Raw genomic sequence first — 22031 nt, 5'->3', positions numbered from 1 at the left:
CTCCCTGATTATAACTTCCTGAGGAATTTTTAAGGATAAACTCGCATTTGGATCTTAAGCTGCCACCGAAACATCCCTCTTGAGGCAGCCCCTGGGAGAGACAGGGGATAAAGGAGGAAAAAAAAAAAAGTCGTTAAAAGTTTAAAGACATTTATTTAAAATACAATTTATAAAACGTTTTCTCTGCGGCGCATCGTTTTGGGGTGAAAACACGCGGTACCGTGTTTATCTTCCGCTTCTCCCGGACAAAGGGGCAGGAGCGGCGCCAGGCCCTGCCTGCGGGCGGGACGCATCCTGCTCACCGGGACGGAGATTTCGGTGCCAAAAATGGAGATTTCGCTGCTGGAAATGAAGATTTCGGTGTCAGAAATGGAGATCTTGGTGCCAGAGATGGCGGCAACTTTAACGCTGTCCAGCTACACCAGGAAGCGGGTGGATTTGGGGATTTTTTTTGGCCATTAAAAGCTGTTTTTAGTGACAATTAAGGAAAGGCGCGGTGACGAGGGTTATTGCTGACGTCCTGCTCCCCACCCGCTTCCCCCAATTTACTCCTCTGGGGGATAAATAAGAGCCCTCCCCCCCCAAAAAAGCGCCAGGGTTGGGGACACCCAGGGGTCATCCACCCACCCATCCCCACTCACCACAATCCTCAGTGCTTTAATCAGCTTTAATTAGCTAATTAACGCTCTAGCGGCTTCTTTTTATACACAGGTAGTTTTATTTTTACCGGTATTTGGGGGTTTTTAAGCCGTATTTGCACACACGTCTTTTTTTTTTCGTACGGTCGCTCCCCTTCGTGTCGAAGACGTCGAGATTTGCTCGTTTACCCTTGAACCTACTGACGCCAAAGGGGCAGCGCAGGCTGCAGCCATACGAAGAACCAGAAACCGTTTTCTGGTGCCGTCTCCTCCAAGGAGAGCGTTTAGTGTTCATCAAATCCCCCAATATTAAGCGATATTAAGGTAGGTCAGCTTCATCCGGGGGAAAACATCCGTGTTTTCGAGGGTCACCAGCCTCTTCCCGGGAGCCGGAGGAGGAAAATCCCATCCCTGAAGCCTCACGGGGGGGGAAATCACCCCAAATTTATCCAACGCCGGGTTTTGCTCTCAATGTCTGTGGTTTCAGGAGGCGAACGCAGCTCGTACCGTGACCGAGCGAATCGTTAAGCCATCGTTAGCGTCGGGACTCTCCCCATGGATTTATTCTGCGGAGCGGCGCCCTGTTCTCCTAATTCTTCACTGCTGGGCTCGCTCTCAACCACAAACAGCGACCGCGGTGCATTTTCACGGGATCCATCCACATTCCCTTCTCCCCAAATCCAAACAACAACCAAAAAAAATGTTAAAAAAGTGGATTTTAAGCTTTTCCTCCAAGTCAGCAGAAAATATCAGCCAAGTTTTCACGGGTGCGAGAGGGAAACGAGGCGATGCAGGTCGCTTCCACGAGAAGGAAAAGTGAGAGTTTGCTGAACCCGAGCCAGAAAAATCGCAGAAATTCATGGAAAAAACTCTTTTTCCAACACTTAACTACCTCTTCTCAATTAAAACCAAAGAGTTAAAACCCTTCCCATGCACTCTGTGGATCTGATATACAGAAAACAAACCAGAAAACAAAAAAATAAAATAAAAAGAGATCCTTTGAAACAGAACTTGCTCTAAAGCGATGCGGACAACACGCGCATCTGGGGAGAATTCCCATTTCTTTTGCTTTTTTGTTGTGGGTGGTTTTTTTTTTTCTCCTTAAATCCCACGTTCCGAGTACAACAAACATTATTGCTGGCGGTAGCTGCAACCCGAGTGGCACACACGCGGCTCCTTGCACCCCTCCGAGTCTGTTAAAACCGCCCCCCTTCCCAAAAAAAACCCCCTCGTCGTCCCCTTTTCCAGCGCCACGGGGACAAGCCCTTGGGGGGGTCACAGTGGGTGGCGAGGGGGAGGTCACAGTGCCTGGGGTTGAAGGTCACAGTGGGCAGAGCAAAAAGGGGGTCACAGTGCAATTAAATTGAGTCGTTCCCTTTGCTCCGTGTCCGTTTGTCCGGCACAGCGGCGCGAGCCGTGGCGGGGGGGACCCTGCCTTGCATGGCGGCATCTCCGGCCAGCGGTTTATCGGCGTTGTTTGAAGCCCTGGGAGCCGTCGGGACCCAGCGGTTGCCTGATGACATTGTTGGGCTGTCGGGTGTCCTCGGGCTGGGAGAGCCTCGGCGGCCTGCGAGGAGAGAGGACAGGGACAAATCATCCTGCATCTGTCACCGGGGGAAGTCACGGCCACGGGGTAATTGTCACACGTTGCTCCGTTGGACAGGAAATGCGACCGAAATCAAACTAGAGCTTTATTTCTTTCCGAAGAGTCGCCAAGACTCACGCTGCGAATAAAAGGGTGAGCGCAGTGCCTTCAAATAACCCACATCAGTTATAGAATCATAAAATAATCAAATATTTGGGGTTGAAGGGACCTTCCCAGCTCATCCAGCCCATGAGCAGGGACATCTTCACCAGCTCAGGTTGCTCAGAGCCCTGTCCAGCCTGGCCTGGGATGTCTCCAGGGATGGGGCATCCACCACCTCTCTGAGTAGCCTGGGCCAACGTTTCGTCACCCTCAGCGTCACACATTTCCTCCTTACATATAAGATTTCAGAGTGCTTAAGCTCGTGGCAGCTCCCTTAAGTCTAAAACTTCACAAAAGACAAGGACGTGGCCCTGGCAGGTCAACTCCAGTTGCTCACAATCTTCTCAATATCCCATCACACTCTTCCAAGGGCCTAAAATAACCTTTACAGCCTCGTCAGGCACTTGCGCTTCCTTTAATCCCCATAAATTTAAGATTTATGCTGCCCTGCTCACTAACAAAGCTATCCTTCCTCCTCATTTTACTTTTCAAGGAACTCGTCCTCCTCCTTCCGACAAGGTGTCGGCGAGAAGCGCAAGCAGAGACGCTGCAGCACGAAAACACTGCCCTCACCTCAATAAACTGAGTTTCTCACCGATCTAGGATGGGTTTCTCCTGCTCTTCTTCAGGGCTGGCGCTGCCCAGGATTCGTTTCCTGGCTTCCGCGTACTCGGCCTCCCTCTGCGCCAGGGATTTGACGGGGAAGGCAGGTCTGCTGGCGGAGTGGGGGTTGCTGAGCACGCCGTTGGTCGTTGGCCGCTTCAGGATGCGGATCTGCGGCGGGGGACCTGCAGTGAGGCTGTCGTCCTGGATCACGATGGGCACTTTAGGAGGAGATTTGGATTTTCTACTGTCGAAAAGAAAAAAAGAAATAAAAATTCAGTTGGTGCTCGGTTTGCTAAGGCGTGTTTTTCGCTCCGTGAATTCCTCCCAGTCAGATGTCATCCCCGTGATTAAGAGTCAGCCTGGAATAATTAAAGACCTCGTTATGTTTGTAACCCTAAACTAGAGCGGCGGATGGGTTTTGCCCAGCAAGGGACAGAAAACCAGTCCCTGCTGCATTCGACATCTTTAAACTCAACCAAAGGAGAGAGAAGCTGAAACTGGGCACAAGTTTTAGTGCTTCTATTTGAAGATATCGGTATAAACACCTTGATTTCATTCCCTGCGTGGACTTTTCAGGCTCCTCTTGCCGGGATACCCAGCTTTCCACTCCTCAGAGCCAGCCTCGGGCCCCGTCTCACCATCTGAATTAGTTTATGGTCCCTTCTCTGTGCAGAAATCCCAGAGAAATAACACCAGGATGCTTTAAGTGGTCTACTAAGAATTAAAAGATTTAAAAATTTTAAAAAAGACTTGTCAGAAGCGATTAGAAATATTTGTGCTGGGACACAACACCACACACGCCCCTGCCCCTACCCAAAGGAAGCAGGAAAAGAAAATGTGACTGATGCAAGACACGGTGAGTCAATTTAGGGCTGGAATTACCGGACTCATCCATTTCTTGAGCATCATCTTCTTAAACGGCTTCTCTGTAGCTGTAGCTACGTCCAAGCTCTGAAACAAAATCGCTCTCAAGAAGCTTTCTGCTGCCCTGCTATGGATGGAAAGGGCCATCTAGTGGCATGATTACAGAGATTCCCTATTTCTGAACTCAAAACCAGCGTTTTCTGCTCAGTTTGAAGCTGTTTCCCCACTTTTCCTGCTCCCTGGGCCTTCGGATGTCCAACAGCACCTCGGAAAAATAAGGTTTTTTCCCCCAAAAATGCAGTGTTACCTTTCCTTCTGTGTGATCTTCAGCTTCTTTTCCAACCGTCTGTCTATCTCCTACAAAAGGAAGAGATAAAAATCAAAATCAAAACCCGAAGGCTTGTCTTGGAGTTTGAGCCCGTCTGAGCACACATCTAATTCCACTGTTCCGCACAGCGATGCTACAAAGGGGCAGCGAGAGCACGTGTGTCTCCATCAGGGGATGACTTGCAAATCGGGGACAAGAGAAGCAAATCCACCACGCATATTCTACCATTATTATAATAAACCTACAGCGGATTGCGGATTTGACGTATCGCAGTGCGAGGGCAGCTGTGAGGCGCTCATCTTTTATTTTTCAGCAGGCAAAAAAACTCGATTAAGGGTAAAAAGCCACGGGAATGCGCAGCAAGGGATTCCCAGAACTGGCGCCAAACATCCTGGGCAGAGAAGCAGCAGCAGTCAGTGCGATTCGCATCGAGCTACGCGCTTGATTTCAGCTCAGCCCCGGAGCCTGCGGGCGATCGGAAGACTAGCCGGCAGGTTTGCATTCCTGCTGCTTGCTGCAATAACCCTCCTTCGTAAAAAAAATAATTTAAAAAAAGTCCTTGCCCTGCCCAAAATGCACCCGAGGACTCGGCGGAGCAGAGCGGAGCCTTATTGCACTTCTCCTTCCTTTTGCAACGCAGCTGCCGAGTCATCCATCAGCCCAAAGACGGATTAATCATCCTGGAACGTGTGGCTTTAAGCATGTCAACTTCTGCCCAGGGCTCACATCTACCTTCGCAAAGGTGTTGAGGTTTTGCAATCGGTGCGATTATGCAGAAAAAACCTTGCTAAATAGAGAAATAAAGCCAGTTTTCAGCCCCAGTCTCTCTTCAGGGAACCTTCCCCAACCTCGCTGGTGTCTTTAGATCCTCACCAAGTGCTGACGCTGTTAAAAGAGGCTCCAAAACAGCAAAGTGTTTTATTTAATCATTGATGAAAATAAAAACTACCTGAGAATGTCCCAGTTTTGCCAGCTGTTAACTGGCAATACCGAAGGAAATTCCAAGCTTCTGGCAGGATGCAGCTGCTCCACTTTTCAGGCTGGTTTGTTGAACGATGCCGCGAGCTCGCTGCCAGTGGAGCCTCCCCAGCCGTCAAAAACCACAGCGGGCACAACCCAGGAGAGAAACTGGTTTGCACAGCAATTCCCTGACGCCCCAGTAAGCAGAGAACGAACACGAGTCGCTGCAAGATGCCAAACCATGGTGTTTGCCCTCGGTCATGCGGCTCCACGGGCCAACAGCCCATGGGACTGACAGTTATGAGCAGTTTTGGGACAATAAATGGTGGGTGGGAGGTTGAATTTTCTACCAAACTCTTGTACTGGGAGGCGAGGGGTGATTTGTAAGAATAAAATGAGCCAGCGGCATTGAGCTGCAGGCCAGGTCACAGCTAGAGCCTCTTGTTGAGGGCAAACGCACCTGCAGTTTCCTTCAAGAGGAAAAATGCACATCAGCTGCCTCCACAGAGACAGAGGAACTGCCGGCCGGCAGCGGGGAAACAGATATCCCAGTGAGGACGGAGACGTCGAGCAGCTGACGGCGAACAATGAAAGTCAAATTAAGGGGAAAGGGTTATATCCTGCTATAGAAGAGTCTTTAAAACACTTTTTTCAAAGACAAAGAGTTAACCGTGCCTCCCCAGGGCCTCCTGGAAGGAACCTTCCTTAAATATCCCTTATTAAATACTTCGCTGCGTGGGGGAGAGGGACGACAGGAAGACGGGGAGGGGAATCACGTTCAAAAGCATCTCAACTCATTTCTCTTCACGTTTGGCACTGAGAAGTTACGACAGAGCCGGCTCGAGTCACAACCACGGCGCTGAACCACTGAACTCTCCTTCCTGGCAGAGGAAAAAAAACAAAAGCCACATTTCTACATTCCTAGTGGCTTCGTAGGCCAGTCCCAGGGCTAAAGTCATGGTTTGTACATCGAACGACAAGATCCTGTAATTGCAAAGCGTCAGTTCAACCGCAGTGTCTGAAAAACACTTGTAATTAAGATGAGTGTCACAGCGAGAGCTGCTGGGCAGCTCTTCACACCCTCATACATGCCGGGCTACCTCCAACGGCATCCGCCAATGCCAGAACCTGCAGCTTCCTCTATCAGGATAAAAAAACAACACACCAAACAGCTCTTTAATTTGTTCCAACACACAAACTTACTCGAAGGAATCCTTCCAACGCTGCCATCGTGACACCCTGCCCCAAACGAGCCCTTTACGGTCCCAGTTTCACTCCTTCCTGCTCCTGTGCAGACCATTTATTGCAAAATATTTGATATTTTTGCCTCTCATCCCTCTGTAATTGCCCTGGTTCACAGGCTACTGCGCGCAGGCTCGAGAGTCGCTCCATGCCCCAAGCTAAAATACCCTCCAAGTTGTAACACCAGCGGTTCTAGAGCCACTCTGTACTCCCCGAAACAAGAGGCTTCCTCCACACATAGAAATCCTGGCAGAATAAGAGAAAACAATCATCTCCACCAAATACACACGTATCACTCTCACCCCATCCAAACAACTGCTGGTTTGACATGATCCTCATAATTTCGGGCGCTGCTGAGGGGGTTCCAGCTGCCTCCACTGAACTCTTGGGTAGAAAAGGTTTGTCTTTGCGTTCAAAGCGGGTGACTGGTGTAAAAAAAGCAGCTTCCCGCCTCACGCACACCTCTTGGTGTATTACAAGTCATTGTATTTTCTTTTAAACACAAGGATTGGCCCCGTCTTTTCATGGCACTGCGAATTCTCGGTGTTTAATACTACAGTGTTTGGGATTTTTAGGTACGGAGGCGTTCGGACACAGAGAGCATTGATAATTAAAATGGGCTGCCTTTAATTACCGTACAAAACCAACCCGAGACAGCAGCAGCCTCGCACAGCCCGCACTTCGGAACGGGGATCACGCCGCACGAATCTACAAGCTTGAGATGCTGAAACACCTTGACACAGCTTATTCTTAATTATAAAAAATATCCCTGCCGCCGCTCTGCACAGATCTGTTCGTTTTCTGACGTCATTCCCTTTCTGCCACTGTGTCACATTGTCCTGGAGCTGTGTGGGTAAGGAGATAAAATTAGGATCTGACTTAGAGGACAAGTGCCAGAAGCGCTACAACAACCTAAAGGCACGAGCTCGGCGCGATTGCATTTGGCACCCGAGGACATCGCGCCACACATCCTCAGTCACTGGGCAGGTCACGCCGAACAAAAACCAGTTTTACATCTCCTTAGGAGGCTCTCTGAGCTTTCCTTTCCCAAATAAACTTATTTATCTAACCAAAAACTAAGCCTGGTTTACACCCCTGTCCAAAACACCCTCCCCGAAGATTAGTGAAGAATCTCAACAAACTATTTTTAGTGCTATTATGTCTAGATGCTAAAAAAGACCCAAACAAACAGCCTGAAGAAGACACTGTGCTTTGACATTTAAGCTGCATTTGTAGATGAGGACGTAATGGAAACTGAACTCCAGCCCCAGCACAGTCATCCTTCCTACCCTCAACCTTGAGAAAAATAGCAATGCATTAAAAATAAATACATATATATATATTAAAAAAAAATAAAAATCAAGAAAATAACTCTTGGAAAGCAATTAGACACAGACACTAGGACACAAACTTGATCTGTCTAAATAAGTGATATAAGTGATAATTTTGGTCAGTTGGAGATAGATGCTACCCCAACACCCCAAAAACATGCCCTTTGGGAAGGGTTGTCCCTATGGAGGTCGGGTTTATGCACGTTCCCAAGCAAACCTGGTTCTCCAAGGAGCTGCAAAGCCCGAGCTGTTGTCTAAAAAACTTTGTTGGAATAACTGTAGTGTGTCGGACACATATAAAAAATTATCCTGCACGTCGTTGCCAGCAAAGAGTCTCTAAATAGACTAAGTAAGAGCAGCTCCAAGCTCTGCTGATAGGGGGAAAGGAATAACATTATAACTACTGCCTATTATTTATTTCAAGTCTAGTGAGTAACCACAACTGGGCTTCCTACAAATCCCTTATGCTCGCAGGATATTTTGTCCTCTACCTCCAAAATGAGGTTATTTTGCAGAAAAATAAAAGGAGAGACCTGCCAGAGCACAGGATAGTCACTGATAAAGCTGTGCTCTCCTATACTCGACAAAATTCCAAATATGCAGCTCTAGAAAACCATTAACCACGTTCTTTGATGTATTTACCAGCGATTACTCCCAAACGCAACCTTCTACCCTTGCTCGCTCCAATAACGCGTGAGATCAAGCCCAGAAAGAGGAATTTAGCCTCGACTTGCATCCTCCCACACCAGGCTAAAAAGAAAGCCTCATCTGCTTATTAAAAGCGCCAACAGATACTCTGGCATTTTCTAAAGGACAGGAGATAAACTTCAAGGCCTGGTTAACGTTCTATTCTTCATAAAAATAATAATTTTTAACATCTGAGGTTACCGAAGCTGTTAATGGGCAGCCAACAACGTCCAGCTGCAGATACCTCACTGAAAACAACATCAAATAAGCGCAGAAATAGATAATTCTAAGCTCTCTCTAAGCTGACTGCTCATTAGCTACCTATTGCTTTCCTCTGGAAGATAAATTAATCTTCTATTAATTACTGGAACATTCCAATTCCTCAGGCTATTGGGAATCAGACTGCTCCATTAATTAATTCTCCACGTTAACTCCGCTTACGTTAAATCCTGGCAGCGGGCCGTACCCGAGAAAGCTGCGGATGCTTTTAAGCTGCGCTGGCGTTTACATCTCCCATACGTAGATAAAGCTTCTCGGCAGCCAGGAGATTGAGAAACAAGACACGAAGAGTATTTTTGGGAACACGTCTGGCGGGCGCCACATGGTATTCTCAGCATGGACATTTTATGGAGGGGGAAAAGCATTTGGGAAGACACAGATCCTTCTCCCTCCCCACCTTTCGCATCTCCTGCGGCAGGCAGGTCGTACAGACACTCTAGAAGAAAAATAAAGGCTAAAACCTAGAAACAAATCTCCAATTCCTATGTTATTTCGCGAAGGCTTCAGTACATCCCGTAACCCAGAGGGTCACTCTTGTCTTCTGCACCCACGGGGTCAATCAGCACATCCAGCAAGGTCTGCGAGAGCAGGTACAGAATAGAGATGCAAAACTGGCCGCAATATCCCCAAACCGATGCTCACTTCACATTATTAAGGTACCTGTTCATTCCCAACCTACAAACATCATTTTTCTCAGCAAACAAACTGCCTCTGCCTAAGCAATGCTGAGCAGCAGGAAGACAAACTTCCATTTCCCAGTTTCAAGATTATTTTTGACCAATTACAAACACGTAAAGTAAATATTTGGTAAATGTTTTACAAAAAAAACAAACCCCATCCTCACAGCCCTTCTTCCCGACACCAAAAGCCAGCGCTTATCCTCACGGGTTTCCTCCAGGGTCCAAAACCCTGGTCACTCGTCCTCCAATCACACAAGTCATCAGCGGACGGAGGTCACGGCGTCACACTCCGAAATATTTCGGTTTTGACTTCTCTGTACTTTGCTCATATTTAGCAACTCAAAGAAACACAAGACAAAACCTCCACGACCAGTGAACTGCCTTTGCCGGGGGGTGGAATCAAAGCGGGCAGCCCCCTCTGCCACACATGCAGACTGATTTTGAGACCACAGAAACAAGGTTTTTTTCAGCAAACCTCAGGGGAATGGTCCTCACCAAGCAGGTGACAATCCCCGTGCCCACACACAAGGGACAAAGTTCAGTCACCCACGTCTGGCTGCTCACATCCTCCCGGTAACCAGACGATCAGGGGTTTTTCTCGTTTCTGGTGGCAATCGGTGAAGCAAGGCACAGTCTAACCCCCAGACTTAGACTCCGGACCACTGCAGGCTCAGTTTTAAGCACCAGCGAGAAGGCTGTGGAACTACCTGCCCTGCAAACTGGAATAGAAATAAAAGACACACGAGACGACTTTTTTTAACCTATTGTGGGTTGCCAAACTAATATTTTTATCTACACAAATTCTGACTTGAAATAAGTTACTAATTAAGAAGAAAGTGTCAATTTGGAGCTGTGGATTACCTGGGACTCTGGAGCCTTCCACTCCAAATTTGGGGCACAGCTGCCAACTTGATGTTTAATTATTAGTTTAAGCAGGCAAACAGACTCGGGTGTCACAAAGAGACCTCTCATTTGTGATTTCCCACTTCCTAAAGCCACACAAAATTAAAACGAGCCATGCATTAAGTCATGTTAGTGTTTACTAACCCAGCTGGGGTGTTTAGATCCTTGTAACTTAAACGATTCACTCCGTTTTCCATCTGTAACCCATGGAACGAGCAAAACCCTCCCTGTTTCACAGACATTTCAAAGATTTAAATAGATAACGCAGATCTAACATCAATTAACATCACAGGATGGGGTGAAGCTCTGGAGCTAAGGGCATCTGCTTGGCAGATGGTCACTCGGAGGGTGGCACACACCCAAGGAGCTGCACTGGGTAATTCTGATGACACAGAAAACTAAAAAGAAACAGAAGCCACGTTAAAGACCAAAAAAGAAATACACTTGAGGATCTATTTTACAGCTGCTTGACTGACAGAACAAAAGCAGAACATTTGTGTCGGGTTTTGGGCGCGGTTTCCCTCAACCTAAAGAGATTTTTTGGAAGGTAGATCTACAAGAGATAAAGGAGGTGACGTTATAAGCAGGTCACAGTATCTCTGGTCAGCCCAGAACTGCCCCTTGCCAAGAACCACCTGCTTTAAGATGTAGAGTAGAAGTTTGCAGCCTGACACCCAAAACTACACACAAAATAAGGACCAATGCTGAAACTTCTATGTCCTTTCTGTCCCAACAAACATCCTCTGGGTGGAATACTAAAAAATTACATGCGGAGAATCGGGCAACATCGCTCAAAAACCCACCACAGATGTCCTGCTACATTTCTCATGTTTCCTCAGAGCTGTGCTGAAGGGTCTGAAAAAAAAAATAACAACTCAGGTTTTCACCTGCGTGAAGTGTTAGAGGAATATCTGTTGATGTCTCTTACATTTTATGGTTAATACTTTATTGTATACTTCTCTTGAGTACTGACCAGGGCTGCCGTGTCTCGAGTCTTGTGCCACCTCAGACCCATCCCAAATAAATGTGAAAGAATAAAGGAAAATCCTTGAAAGAAAAAACCCCTGTGGTGACAGGACCAGGCCAGCTCATATGCTTTTCCTGCACCTTGTTTTTCCTCTCGCACCTTCACCAGAAGACCCGCCTGCTGACTGCACAAGGGTTTCAGGCGTGGAGAAGAGCATGTGTGCCCCAAAATCTCTTTTAACTTCTAAAAAGCAAGTCAGTCACGCCACCTGCTCTGCAGCAGAGACTCCTCCTGCCCTCTCTTCCTCTTTTCTCCACCTGCCCACCTCTGGGAGCTTTGATTTCTGCAGCAGCACCAGGAGCCTGCAGCCCCCGACTGCACCGGCCTCCATTCGGACCATGAAAAATACCAGGCAAGATGAGGTTGGACTCTCCTCTGCTCCATCTCGCTTCGCTTTTCGCTCCCTGCGGCCGCCAGCAGCAGCAGAGGGTCTCCTTCCTTTGAAGATGACCTTTCTAAACCGCAATGGATGCCAGAAGGCACCTCCTGTCTCTTCTTTTACCTAAGAAAAACTCCTGCGGCAGACGGCTCGCTCTTCTCACCGCTCCAACTGCTTTTACAGACATTCAAACCCCCGACAACTGCAAAAGCAGCTGCGAGTGTGGTGACGGCTCCTCTATGCTCAGCGGCACACACGCCACCAAGTTTGTGAAAACAAATTCTCAGCAGTTTGGACACGAAAAAGGACAAGTGACAGAGATTTTTTCCTTCTAAGGGTTTTAAAAGAACACCCAAAAGGCCTGAGCTGAAAGGACAAAGAGGAAAGACAACCGACGGCTGGGCTCTGCGCAGCCATATAATTTTAAACCATTACTCAAGGCCACAGCTATCATCAGCTCCCAGGACACAAGCCACGTCCCTTCATGGAAGGACTTAACAAGCGCCGGAATTAACTCTGCCGCCCAGTGCAAGGCTTTCGGCGTCTGCAGCCTCCCGGCGTTGGCAAGAGGAGAGGGCGAGCGCTCGGCTGGGGCTGCCAGCCGCCCGCTGGCATCTCACACGGCGCCGGGTGAGGGCGTTGAGTTACAGGCTCTTATTTTGCTCCCTGCTCTCTGTTCAGTTGTAACCCAATCTCCCGGCCAGAATCAAATTCAGTGTCCTCACCAAGTCATTGTCGTGAAGCCCTCCTGCTCTGTGATCATTAGCGAGCCCGCGGAATTTATTAAAACAAGGAGTTCGCCTGGCAGAAACGGTTTCCCTTCTCTTGTCACACTGTTGTGAATAACTCACAGATCATCCACCCACACTCCTGCTAAAATAATGATTTGAGTTTGCAAGCACAACACGCAGAAGTGCTTCGGAGTCTCTCAGCATGAGAGACGTGATGAAAATTCCAGTTATAGAGCCAGCTATAAAAGGCAGGCGAGAACTTCAGCTACAACTGCACTAGGCCACGCTAAGACTTTCCACATTTTGTCCTAATGGAGAAACATGTTTGGCTCAAGCAAAGTGGAGAAAGGGCTTTTGATGCAAGCCCCCAATTCCCCTGCTACTCCCCGGGAGACACAGCCCAGTGGCCTCTCCTCAGGGGCACCGTGAGCGCTAAAGTGATGCTGAGGAGACACGTTTTGTGGGAGTCCATCAGCAAAGGGAGCAAGGGGCCCACCATCCCCCAGCACATGCTCCCCAGAAGCAGGAGCTTTGTTCTGGGCTAAGCTGCAACCTGCACTGACCAGCCACTGCCACTCTGGCCACAGCCCCACAGAGCCGGGGGAGAAAAAGATGGGTTTGGACACCGAGGGAGGAAGAACAGGCAGGGAGCGGCTTCCTGAGGCAGCCCAGCCCCGGCGGATGAAGAGGAGGCGACCAGGAGGTGCTGGGGCCGGGCTGGAGCCACCCCACGCCGAGCGATGCGGCGGTCCCTTTAAGAGGCCTAGCAGGCGCTTCGCGCCCGCCGCGCCCCACCGCAGCTCCCCCGCCGCCTCACGCTCCGCCGGCACCACCCTCCCCGTCTCCCCCCGCCGCCCCGAGCAGCCGCTCTCACCCCGCTATCGGCCGCCTCCTCCCAGCTCTCGGCGACCTCCTCATCTTCCATGTTAATTCCCCTCGGCCACCGCCAGCCCGCGCCCCGCGCATGCGCCGCCACCCGCCGCGCCTGCGCCCCGCGGCGGAAAGGGCGGGAGAGCGCATGCGCCGTGCGGCGCTGCGGGCGGCCACGTGCGGCGGGGCGGGAGGGACGCGGCGCCACCGGCGCCTCCTGGCGGGCGGGAGGACCGGGCCGAAGAGCCACGCGTGTGTGCGTGTGTGACACTTCCACGAGGACAGGACGATTTCCCGAGCGTTTCCAGAGCATTTCTAAGCATTTCCCAACAGCACGAAAGGCGTCAGCGGCCTCTAAAACGCATCAGTGGTACATACAGTTCCACGCTCAAACAGTTTGGCGGTTTGGTGGAATTTTTTCCTAAATTTAGGGGTTATTGACCAAAGCAGCCACCACATTTTTAGCAAATCTTGGCCATTCCTGCGGGCAGCAAAGTGTCCACGTGTCCTTCCACTACCCCAATTTGTATCTTTTAAGCTAAATGCTCAGCTACTCCTAAATTCCCTGCGTAGCAGGAGGCCCCAATGCAGCTCCAACCTTAAAAACAGCTAAATTTCCCCCCAAATAAAACTAATTCATTGGTTTTATATACTTGCAGCCAGGATATTCACCACGTCAATGTACTACTTTGTGCTTTGAGCGACTCAAAGGCACCTGGGGTGAAGGCTGCATTTAATTTTGCTCACTGCAAAATTAAACATCCTGAAAAATCAAATGTTCAGACCGGGAATCAGAGAAAACGCCCTTAAATCCTTAAAATTTCCCGCCTGAGCGCCGCATCTTGCCGGCAGATGGCGATAAACTTCTTAAAAAAACCACCAAAAAAATAAATACTTCAGCTAAAAGAAGCTGCGGTCCCTCTGCAGCCTTCCCTGGGTCTCTCCCTCCTCTGCCAAGCGCCAAAAATCAGGGCAGGGAACCACCTGGCACCCACACAAACAAATTTTGGGGGGCTTTTTATCAAAAGCGGTGCCACTCATGTGGTTTTATGGGGTGGGGAGGGGGATTTATATACTCAGATTTGAACTGACCCACCCTCGGGGATTTTTCCAAAAGGAAACAGGCAGCATGTGGCATTGTCGGCTCGATCCGCAGCATATTCAGCATCATTTTTCCCGGACGTTTCTCTCTGTCCTGCCGGTTTTGCCTTAAGAAATCCCATTCCTGGCCATGGCGCTGGTGTTCGAGACCAAGTGTCCCACAAAACCATGCAGATCTTTGAGGATGGGGATCTTAATGGTCACAAGCACACATCCAGGTGAATGCTGGGTTACTTACGCGCTTATGGGTTAATTCCACGTCTGCTTTCAGGTAATTCCAGCCCTTCACAAGGCACCTGAGGTGGCAGATTCGGCCGGGCTGATGTCCGGGATGCTGAGGATCAGCTTCTGGGGTAGATGCCGATCCGTAGAGACAGAGAGGATGGTGGGGTCTTCCTTCCCCAGCTCCTTCTGCACAAGAATAATGTCACAGAGTCATTTTGGTTGGAAAAGCTCCTCAAGACCATAGAGTCCAACCACTCCCCAGCCCTGGCATTACCCCATGTCCCTGAGAACCTCATCTCCATCTGTCCAACCCCTCCAGGGATGGTGACTCCAGCACTGCCCTGGGCAGCCTGTTCCGATGCCCCACAGCCCTTTGGGGAAGAAATTGGTCCCCAGATCCAACCTCAGCCTCCCCTGGTGCAACTTGAGGCTGTTTCCTCTGGGGGGGATATAAGCAGGGGCTTTTTGCGCTATTCCATGTGCCTGCCTTTAGGTAGAACACCTGGTCTTGCAAAATCGTTAATAAAATACACTTAGCTGAGAAACCCTGCCTGGGCCTATTCTATTGGCAAGGTAAATGGTTTCCCACAGGCCTCTGCAGTGCCCAGGACAGGGATTCCTCCGCCTCTGCAGCCATCACAGAATCACAGAATCCCAGGATGTCAGGGGTTGGAAGGGACCTCGAAAGCTCATCCAGCCCAACCCCCCCGCTGGAGCAGGAACACCCAGATGAGGTTACACAGAAGGTGTCCAGGCGGGTTGGAATGTCTGCAGAGAAGGAGACTCCACAGCCTCCCTGGGCAGCCTGGGCCAGTGTTGTTACCCTCACTGAGAAGTGTCTTCTTGTATTTAAGTGGAACCTCCTGTGTTCCAGTTTGCACCCATTGCCCCTTGTCCTATCATGGTTGTCACCCAGAGGAGCCTGGCTCCATCCTCCTGACACTCCCCCTTTCCATATTGATCCCCATGAACGAGTCAGCCCTCAGTCTCCTCTTCTCCAGCTCCAGAGCCCCAGCTCCTCAGCCTTTCCTCACACGGGAGATGCTCCACTCCCTTCAGCATCTTCGTGGCTGCGCTGGACTCTCTCAAGCAGTTAAGCCATACTTTCAAAATAATAATCGATAAATCACCACACAACTCAGCAGCACAGCTGCGTGTCAGAACACGGACCCAAGTGTACGTACCCGCAGCACCGAGGGCTCCGTCCCGTCCTCACCTCTGCGGTGACACCGGTGCCTGCTGTCCCTCAGGCAGGGGGCCAGGGCCCAGCTCCTCTCCCCGCTGGGTGATCCCCCCCGCTCAGGAGGCTGCGAGGCCTCGGGGGAGAGACAGGGACATGGCAAGGCTCTGGCAGGTAACAAGGGGGAATCTGGTTCTGTGGGCAGAGCCCAGCTGTGCCTCTCCGGAGAAAGGCTGAGGAGGGGAGCCCGGGAAGGGGCGAGGGGTGAGGGGAAAGGCGGTGGCCGAGGCCTCTGAGGCGGCCGGGGAGGAGCGGGAGCCGCCCTGCCACCTTCTCCTCACAGTGACCTCCCCAACATGGCGGCCTCGCCCGCCCGCCTCTCCCAACATGGCGGCGGAGCGGCGCGCGTGCCCCCGGCGGGACCCTCCAAAGATGGCGGCCTCCCCGCGGCCAGAAAACACCCTCAGTGCTATGGAGAGCGGCGGAGAATTGACCTTCCCATCATGGCGCGCGTCGCCACGTGACCCTCACCTCCCCGCCCCCTCCGTGATCATGTGACGCGGGGGCCGGCCGGCGCCTGCGCAGTGCGCCCTCCGGAGCGGCGGCGGCGGGGAGGGAAGATGGCGGCGCCGGTTGGAGCCGTCACCCGGGCGACGCGGCGGCCCCGGCGCCCGCAGCCCTGAGGGCTCGGCCCAGCCCCGGCGGCCGCGCTCCGGCGACAGGTGAGCGGCCTCGTGGTGCTGGGGGCGCGGAGGGGTGGGAGCAGCGGGCGGGCAGCGGCCCTTCCCCGGGGAGCGGGGCGGCGGCGGGCCCGGCCCCTCAGGCCCCTCAGGGCGGGACAGGCCTCGCCTGGAGGGGACCCCCCGTTTGGGTGCTTCAGGGTGGGGCTGAGTCCCTTTTTTTCTCCCCGTGTCTCTTTTTTGGGGGTCTCTTTTGAGGGCAGAGCCCCCAGGGTGTTGTATCCCCCCGAGGGCTGCTCGTCCTTGTGTGTGGGGGAGGCCCCGAGGGGGACAAGGTGAAGGCAGCCCCGGGGTCTTCCTCAGTGCAGGGGGCGGGCAAACCCTGTCGCCTCTAAAAAACCCCAAGGTTCCCCCGAAAAAAACCCTGTTTCCCCCCTAAAAAACCCAGGTTCCCCTCCCCCCCAAACCTGATTTCCTCCCCGAAAACCCCTAGGTTCCCTCTCCCCCAAAACGCCCCAGGTTCTTGCCCGAAAAAAACCCCAAGGTTCCCCCGAAAAAGAACCCTGGGTTCCCCCTCCCCCAGCCCCCACCTTCCTCCCCCCAAAACCCCCAGATTCTCCCCCACAAAAAAAACCCAGGCTCCCACCCAGAAAAAAACAGGTTCCCCTTTCCCAAAACCCTCAGGTTTCCCCCCAAGAAACCCCCAGTTTTCCCCCCACCCCCCCGCAAATCAGTGTTGGGGCCAGGTGCTGCTGGCTGGGAGGGGGCTGTGGGTGCCCCAAAGACTCGTGTCTCATACGTATAAAAACAAAGGTGAGGCTCCATCTCTGGTTATTCACCAAATAACTCTGTGCGAATCCACATCTCGACTTGATCCGTGGCCGCTCCTCACGCGCTGCTCGCTGTATACGTGTGTGCTTATATTTGTTTTGATTCTGAAAGCGTTGTATTAAATCAGGAGTGGTGGCAAGCGTGGTATTTATTAGCCCAGCAGGGTTTGGGGTGTTACCCCCCATTGTCTTTGCTGATAATCTGACGTCGGTGGATTGATAATGGCTTTATTTAAGATTATTTTTTTGTCACGATGGGGCTGGGCTAAGCAGACACTGCAGGGGCTCCGGCTCGGGAGGATTATCTCGTGCTGCCCAAACCTCTGGCTTTGAGCGGTGAAGTGTCTTATTTCTAGCCTGTTTTGGGTTTTCAAATCAAGCAGGGTGTTTCTTAGGAGCTGTGAGTGCAGGAATAGAGCCTTGGTGTGTTGCTTTTAATAATCTAAACTCTGATGGATGCTTGGAGGAAGAACAAAAGAGAAGTCATGCAAAGCGAAACGCTTGTCTGCAGTATGGTGGGTTGGATCGTTATGTGGGGATAACCCGGTTGCCCACCGGGAATGTTGTTTGCTTATAAAATCACGTAAATCACTGATGGCTCGTGCTGCAGGTCACGAGCTGGAAATCTTCCCCTTTACTGAAGGGGATGTGAATTAAAATACATCACATTTGAGGTGCTGCTGACCTAAATTTGTAACCTGGGTGTAACGCTGTATTTACCCCCCCCCGCCCTTTGATAGCGAAGGAGTCCAATGCCTGAATCGGTGGCAAGTGGCCTCATGAAGCCCCAAACTGGCGATGATGCTGCAATGTCCTAACAAACCGCTTTGTATCACAACACAGTGGCCGCAGCCCGGGCTTGGGAGCCAAATCTCTGAGCTGGAGGTTAATTTGAGAGTTAAGAGAGACTCATAATTTCCTCATTTCCGTCGCCCTGTGTGTGCCCATCGCCATCTCTCCTTCCTTTTCCTCATGTGATGCCAGAGAAAGGCCAAATACTGGTGCTTTTCCCTTAGGTTGTGTCCCTTGGGGTCGGTGTTTCCCCGGTGTCAGAGTTAGGACAGAAAGGAGCAGGATTCTGGGCTATTTCCAGGGCAGGATCATCCCTCTGTTGTACAAAGAGAAATTACAGTTGTTAGTGTGTCAGGTTCAATCCCCTTCACCTGGGTTTTTGTCCCTGCATTCTTCTAGCAGAAGCAGAATGTCATCCAGCGATTGTTTTCGCATAGCAAAGATGTTTGTGTGTGTTTTTCCTGCTGCGTTACCTGGTATTTTCACCGGTGGGTGACTCCGCCCAAGCAGCTCTTTTTGGTTTTTTTCACCGTGGCAAGTGAAGCACTTGGGTTTGAAAGGCACCTGACGGTTTTACTATTGCGCTGCTTTACAAGCCCATGCTCGTTTACTCTTGTGGACTTTTAAGGGCAGTAGGTGTGATTTTAAATTTTGAATTTTCTACAGTCTCTGGGACTCAATTTTTTTCTGGTTTGGCTGTCGGAGAAGCCCTAGAAGAAATCTCACCTGCAAAACAAGTGTTATTGTCCTGCCTGTGGTCGGTATAAAGATCGGGATGGTTTATTGCTGCTGTTGAACGTGTGTTACCTTTGACTTGGGGATTTTAAGCCACTGGTGTTAATTACAAGCTGCTGCATCGGGCACTTTCTGGAGGGGGTTATTTGTTCCCCAGGATTGCAGAGATGCGCTTGACTGTCTTGTCCTTATTCTCAGGAAATTTAATGTACATAATCTTCATGTTTAGCAGGAGGAGCGACACCAGCTGTACTTTTGGAGTGGGAGGACTGGGATGATCTGTTCTCCGTGTGTTCCCAGCACACGGCCGAGTTGTAAAAGCCTGTTTTCGGGGCTTGGAAAGAGGCGTTTGGTTTTGGCTGCTTCGCCTGCTGCCAATTCCAGCCGCTTCCCCAGGATGTGAGCGGGTGCTGCTGGAAAAAGCTTCCCACTCTCCGTGTAAACAGAGCTGCACCTCCCAGGGAAGTGATTTTTCCCCATGTGTGTAGTCACGGCAGGTTTTGTTGTAAAACATTGATTCAGGCTTTGCCCTTGCAAATTTTCTTAAGGTTGAATGTAAATAAGCCTCCAAGCCCTTGGATTTTGAAATGCGGCATCACGTGCGAGGGCTTCTAAAAGGTGTTAGAACCAGAGCTCGGCTTGGGTTTGGTGCAGATCAAGGTTAAAGGTCTGTGAAAAGAGGACTCTGGTGGCTCTGATTATGTGCTTTTCTGCAGGTAAGATCTCCTTTTGGAGTGAATTTCTGACCCAAGTGAGACATCCCCGAGAGATGCATCAAGATACCTGGGCTGTGCTGCCCTTAATGCCTAATGCAGCTTTTTGATGTAGTTCAGAAATTCAGGTTAAATCTCTTTCTTGTGTCTTAGATGAAAGGAGAGTGGGGTGACACATCCACATCAAAAATTGTGCCTTGACTTGAGCAAGATGCAGAAAATGTGGGTCTCGCCTTCAGGAGCTATTTCCAGAGCTGTAAGTGTTCTCCTAGAGCTTTGATTAATTCACATCGGACTGTGCTGTGGACTGGATTTGCTTCCCCATTTCTATGGCAATTTAAAAAATATTTATCTTTACTAGCTAAACACCTATCTTTGAGTTCAAATGTTTGTTTCCCCCCTACTTAATGTATGTCAGGCAACAGTGGTTTGCGACTTGAACGGGCTGTGTCTCTTCATCTGTTTCAGACTCACTTTGAAACCCTTGTCTGGCTTATTTTGTTCTGTGCCTGTGCAAACTTTGGCATAATGCTGGTTTTTGAAGGTTTAAGGTTAGTTGGTAGAGCTACTTGAATTTATTTGGGGCTTCTCGTTAGGTTAATATTGACGCGCTGCAGGAACGCTGGTCTTGGCAAACCTCAGATCAGCGGTGACGGCCCTGTCAATGCTTCGCGGTGTGATTAAGGACACCCCAGGTCCCCACAGCGAGTCGCGTTTGGTGAAAATCTGCTTTTATTTGAGCCGGCTGTGAAGGGACGATGCCGAGATGTGTTCTGCTGCTTCGTAGCAGAGGTGTAAAAGCAATGGGCTGTTGCTGAATGCTGCAAATCACTGCCAAAAATACATTATAACCTCAGCAAAATCCATATTTTGTGACATAAGCTCCCTGCGAAACTGCAGAAATTATTGCTCGTGCTGTGACTGACTGTACGGTCTGTCTGCGAGTGACACATTTCAGTGGGCAAAAGATCATTTCTAGTTTCCTGAGTGATTGGGGGGCGGTTCTGGATAAAAAGCAGCTCATGAATGTAAGAATCTTGCTGTGGAGTCAGGGTGACTGTGGGAAGAAACCATCCATCCCGCAACTTTTTATATCGGGAAATCTGTTATGTGTTAGTCGTTATGACTGAGTTTTTTTATCACACCGGAGAGCCTGCAATGATACAAGTGATTTATTTGTGCTTTACCGAAGGACCACGAATCCCTTTGGTGCCGTTATCTCGCGCTGAGCTTTCGGGGAAGTGTGTGTGGGGTACTAAGCCTGATAAAAAAGCACAACTCTCAAAAAATCCCAACATTTTCAGCGAATCTATGCTTTTTCTTGTCACTGGTATCGGATCCACATCAGACCCTTTCGCTGACACCCGGAGGTGCCCAAGACACCTTAAACGAGAAAACCAAACCGCAGTTACTTCTGTACCATTGTTGTTGCATCCATTCTGCAATTATTTAATTCCTCCATCGAGCGGCCACCTTTAACCTGTCCTGTAGAATTTGTGCTCTTCCTGCGGTTGTTTTTAGGCCGGCTGGGGGTTTTTTTCCCCATCACAACCGGTGACTCCTGCAAACCTCCCGGACCCTGTCCTGTGGATATGAACGCGTTGCGGCTCGGGAGGGGACATGTGGGACACTTCATCCCACTCTGAACGTGATTCTTGGATGCTGTGACATCCCAGGGTTTCATAATATGCGATAATACCTGTTTTGCCCCATTCTCATGCCCGTTGGGGTGGCAGGAGCGCTCTCGTTTGGGGTGTTAACGAATGGAGATCTCAGGAAGCTGAGGTTTTCGTTAAGAGATAGGGATGAATTTGAAACTAGCACAATTTCCCTGAATTTTTATTCATTTATTAACATCATGTGGATTTGACTTGTATTTTTTTGTCTTCTCTTTCTTAGTATTTAATACCTAATATTTTTAAGTCTCACGTAAAGAACTAGACTTGAGATATGGCATATAAGACAGAAAGAGAATCCTCGCCTTTCTCAGCGGTGACATGTCCTCAAGTTGCGCTACTTTTCCGTCTCTGCGTTGCCTTTTTGATTAGCTGGGCAATAGAATACCCTATAAAAAAAGTGAATTCTCAAAATGTGTGGAACCAGCAGCAAATCCTCATCCAGCCTGTTGAGTGGGTCAAACTTGAGCTCTTGTGAAATTTAAGTTGAATTGCGCATAATCTCTGTCCTTGCTTTTCATAAATCTTCCTCTTTTCCGTCACCCTTTTACGTTTTGATTAGTGCATCTTCGTTTCCAACTTGCCCGTCAAAAATAAAGCAGAGCTCTTGGCACTATCTGCGTATCCATCTGAACTGTGGCCTCATTTCTTCAGCGCAGGTCAGGGGACCCAAAAACTTCTGGTATTGTCAGCCCGATGCTGTTGAGGGCTTGCTTGACCTCGCTTTCTTGGTGCTTTTGTTCCTTTACCTATAAAATAGGGTTGATTACCGCCATGGCTCTTACGATCCAGGCGATGTTGCGCTTTTGTCGTGTGAAGGCGTTTAA

At 50.0% G+C, this 22031-nt stretch overlaps 2 protein-coding genes across 3 annotated transcripts in view; one reads left to right on the top strand and one right to left on the bottom strand.

Moving 5' to 3' along the window:
• Positions 1-130: 130 nt before the first annotated feature.
• SZRD1 (SUZ RNA binding domain containing 1) lies at positions 131-21980 on the bottom strand. The gene is made up of 8 exons (XM_065650289.1): positions 21975-21980; positions 16310-16518; positions 15783-15816; positions 14670-14784; positions 13277-13626; positions 4163-4212; positions 2981-3235; positions 131-2205 (listed from the first exon to the last, which is right to left on the bottom strand). Exons 1-8 carry the CDS (start codon positions 21978-21980, stop codon positions 2103-2105), a joined length of 1122 nt encoding a protein of 373 aa, XP_065506361.1. The 3' UTR covers positions 131-2102.
• The window catches only part of FBXO42 (F-box protein 42), a 47272-nt gene continuing 41617 nt past the window's right edge, over positions 16377-22031 (top strand). Inside the window, exon 1 of one of the 2 annotated variants that reach the window (XM_065650025.1) lies at positions 16377-16500. The gene's annotated coding sequence lies outside the window, so the exon portion shown is untranslated. Of the gene's footprint in view, positions 16501-19745; positions 19785-22031 lie in introns of those variants that run through there. The other variant, XM_065650024.1, reaches the window with a different exon arrangement.

Source organism: Caloenas nicobarica, chromosome 22 (genome assembly GCF_036013445.1).
Source record: "Caloenas nicobarica isolate bCalNic1 chromosome 22, bCalNic1.hap1, whole genome shotgun sequence".
NCBI lineage: Eukaryota > Metazoa > Chordata > Aves > Columbiformes > Columbidae > Caloenas > Caloenas nicobarica.
The sequence above is the reverse complement of the archived record's forward strand: the minus strand, read 5'-3'. Positions and strand labels throughout refer to the sequence as shown.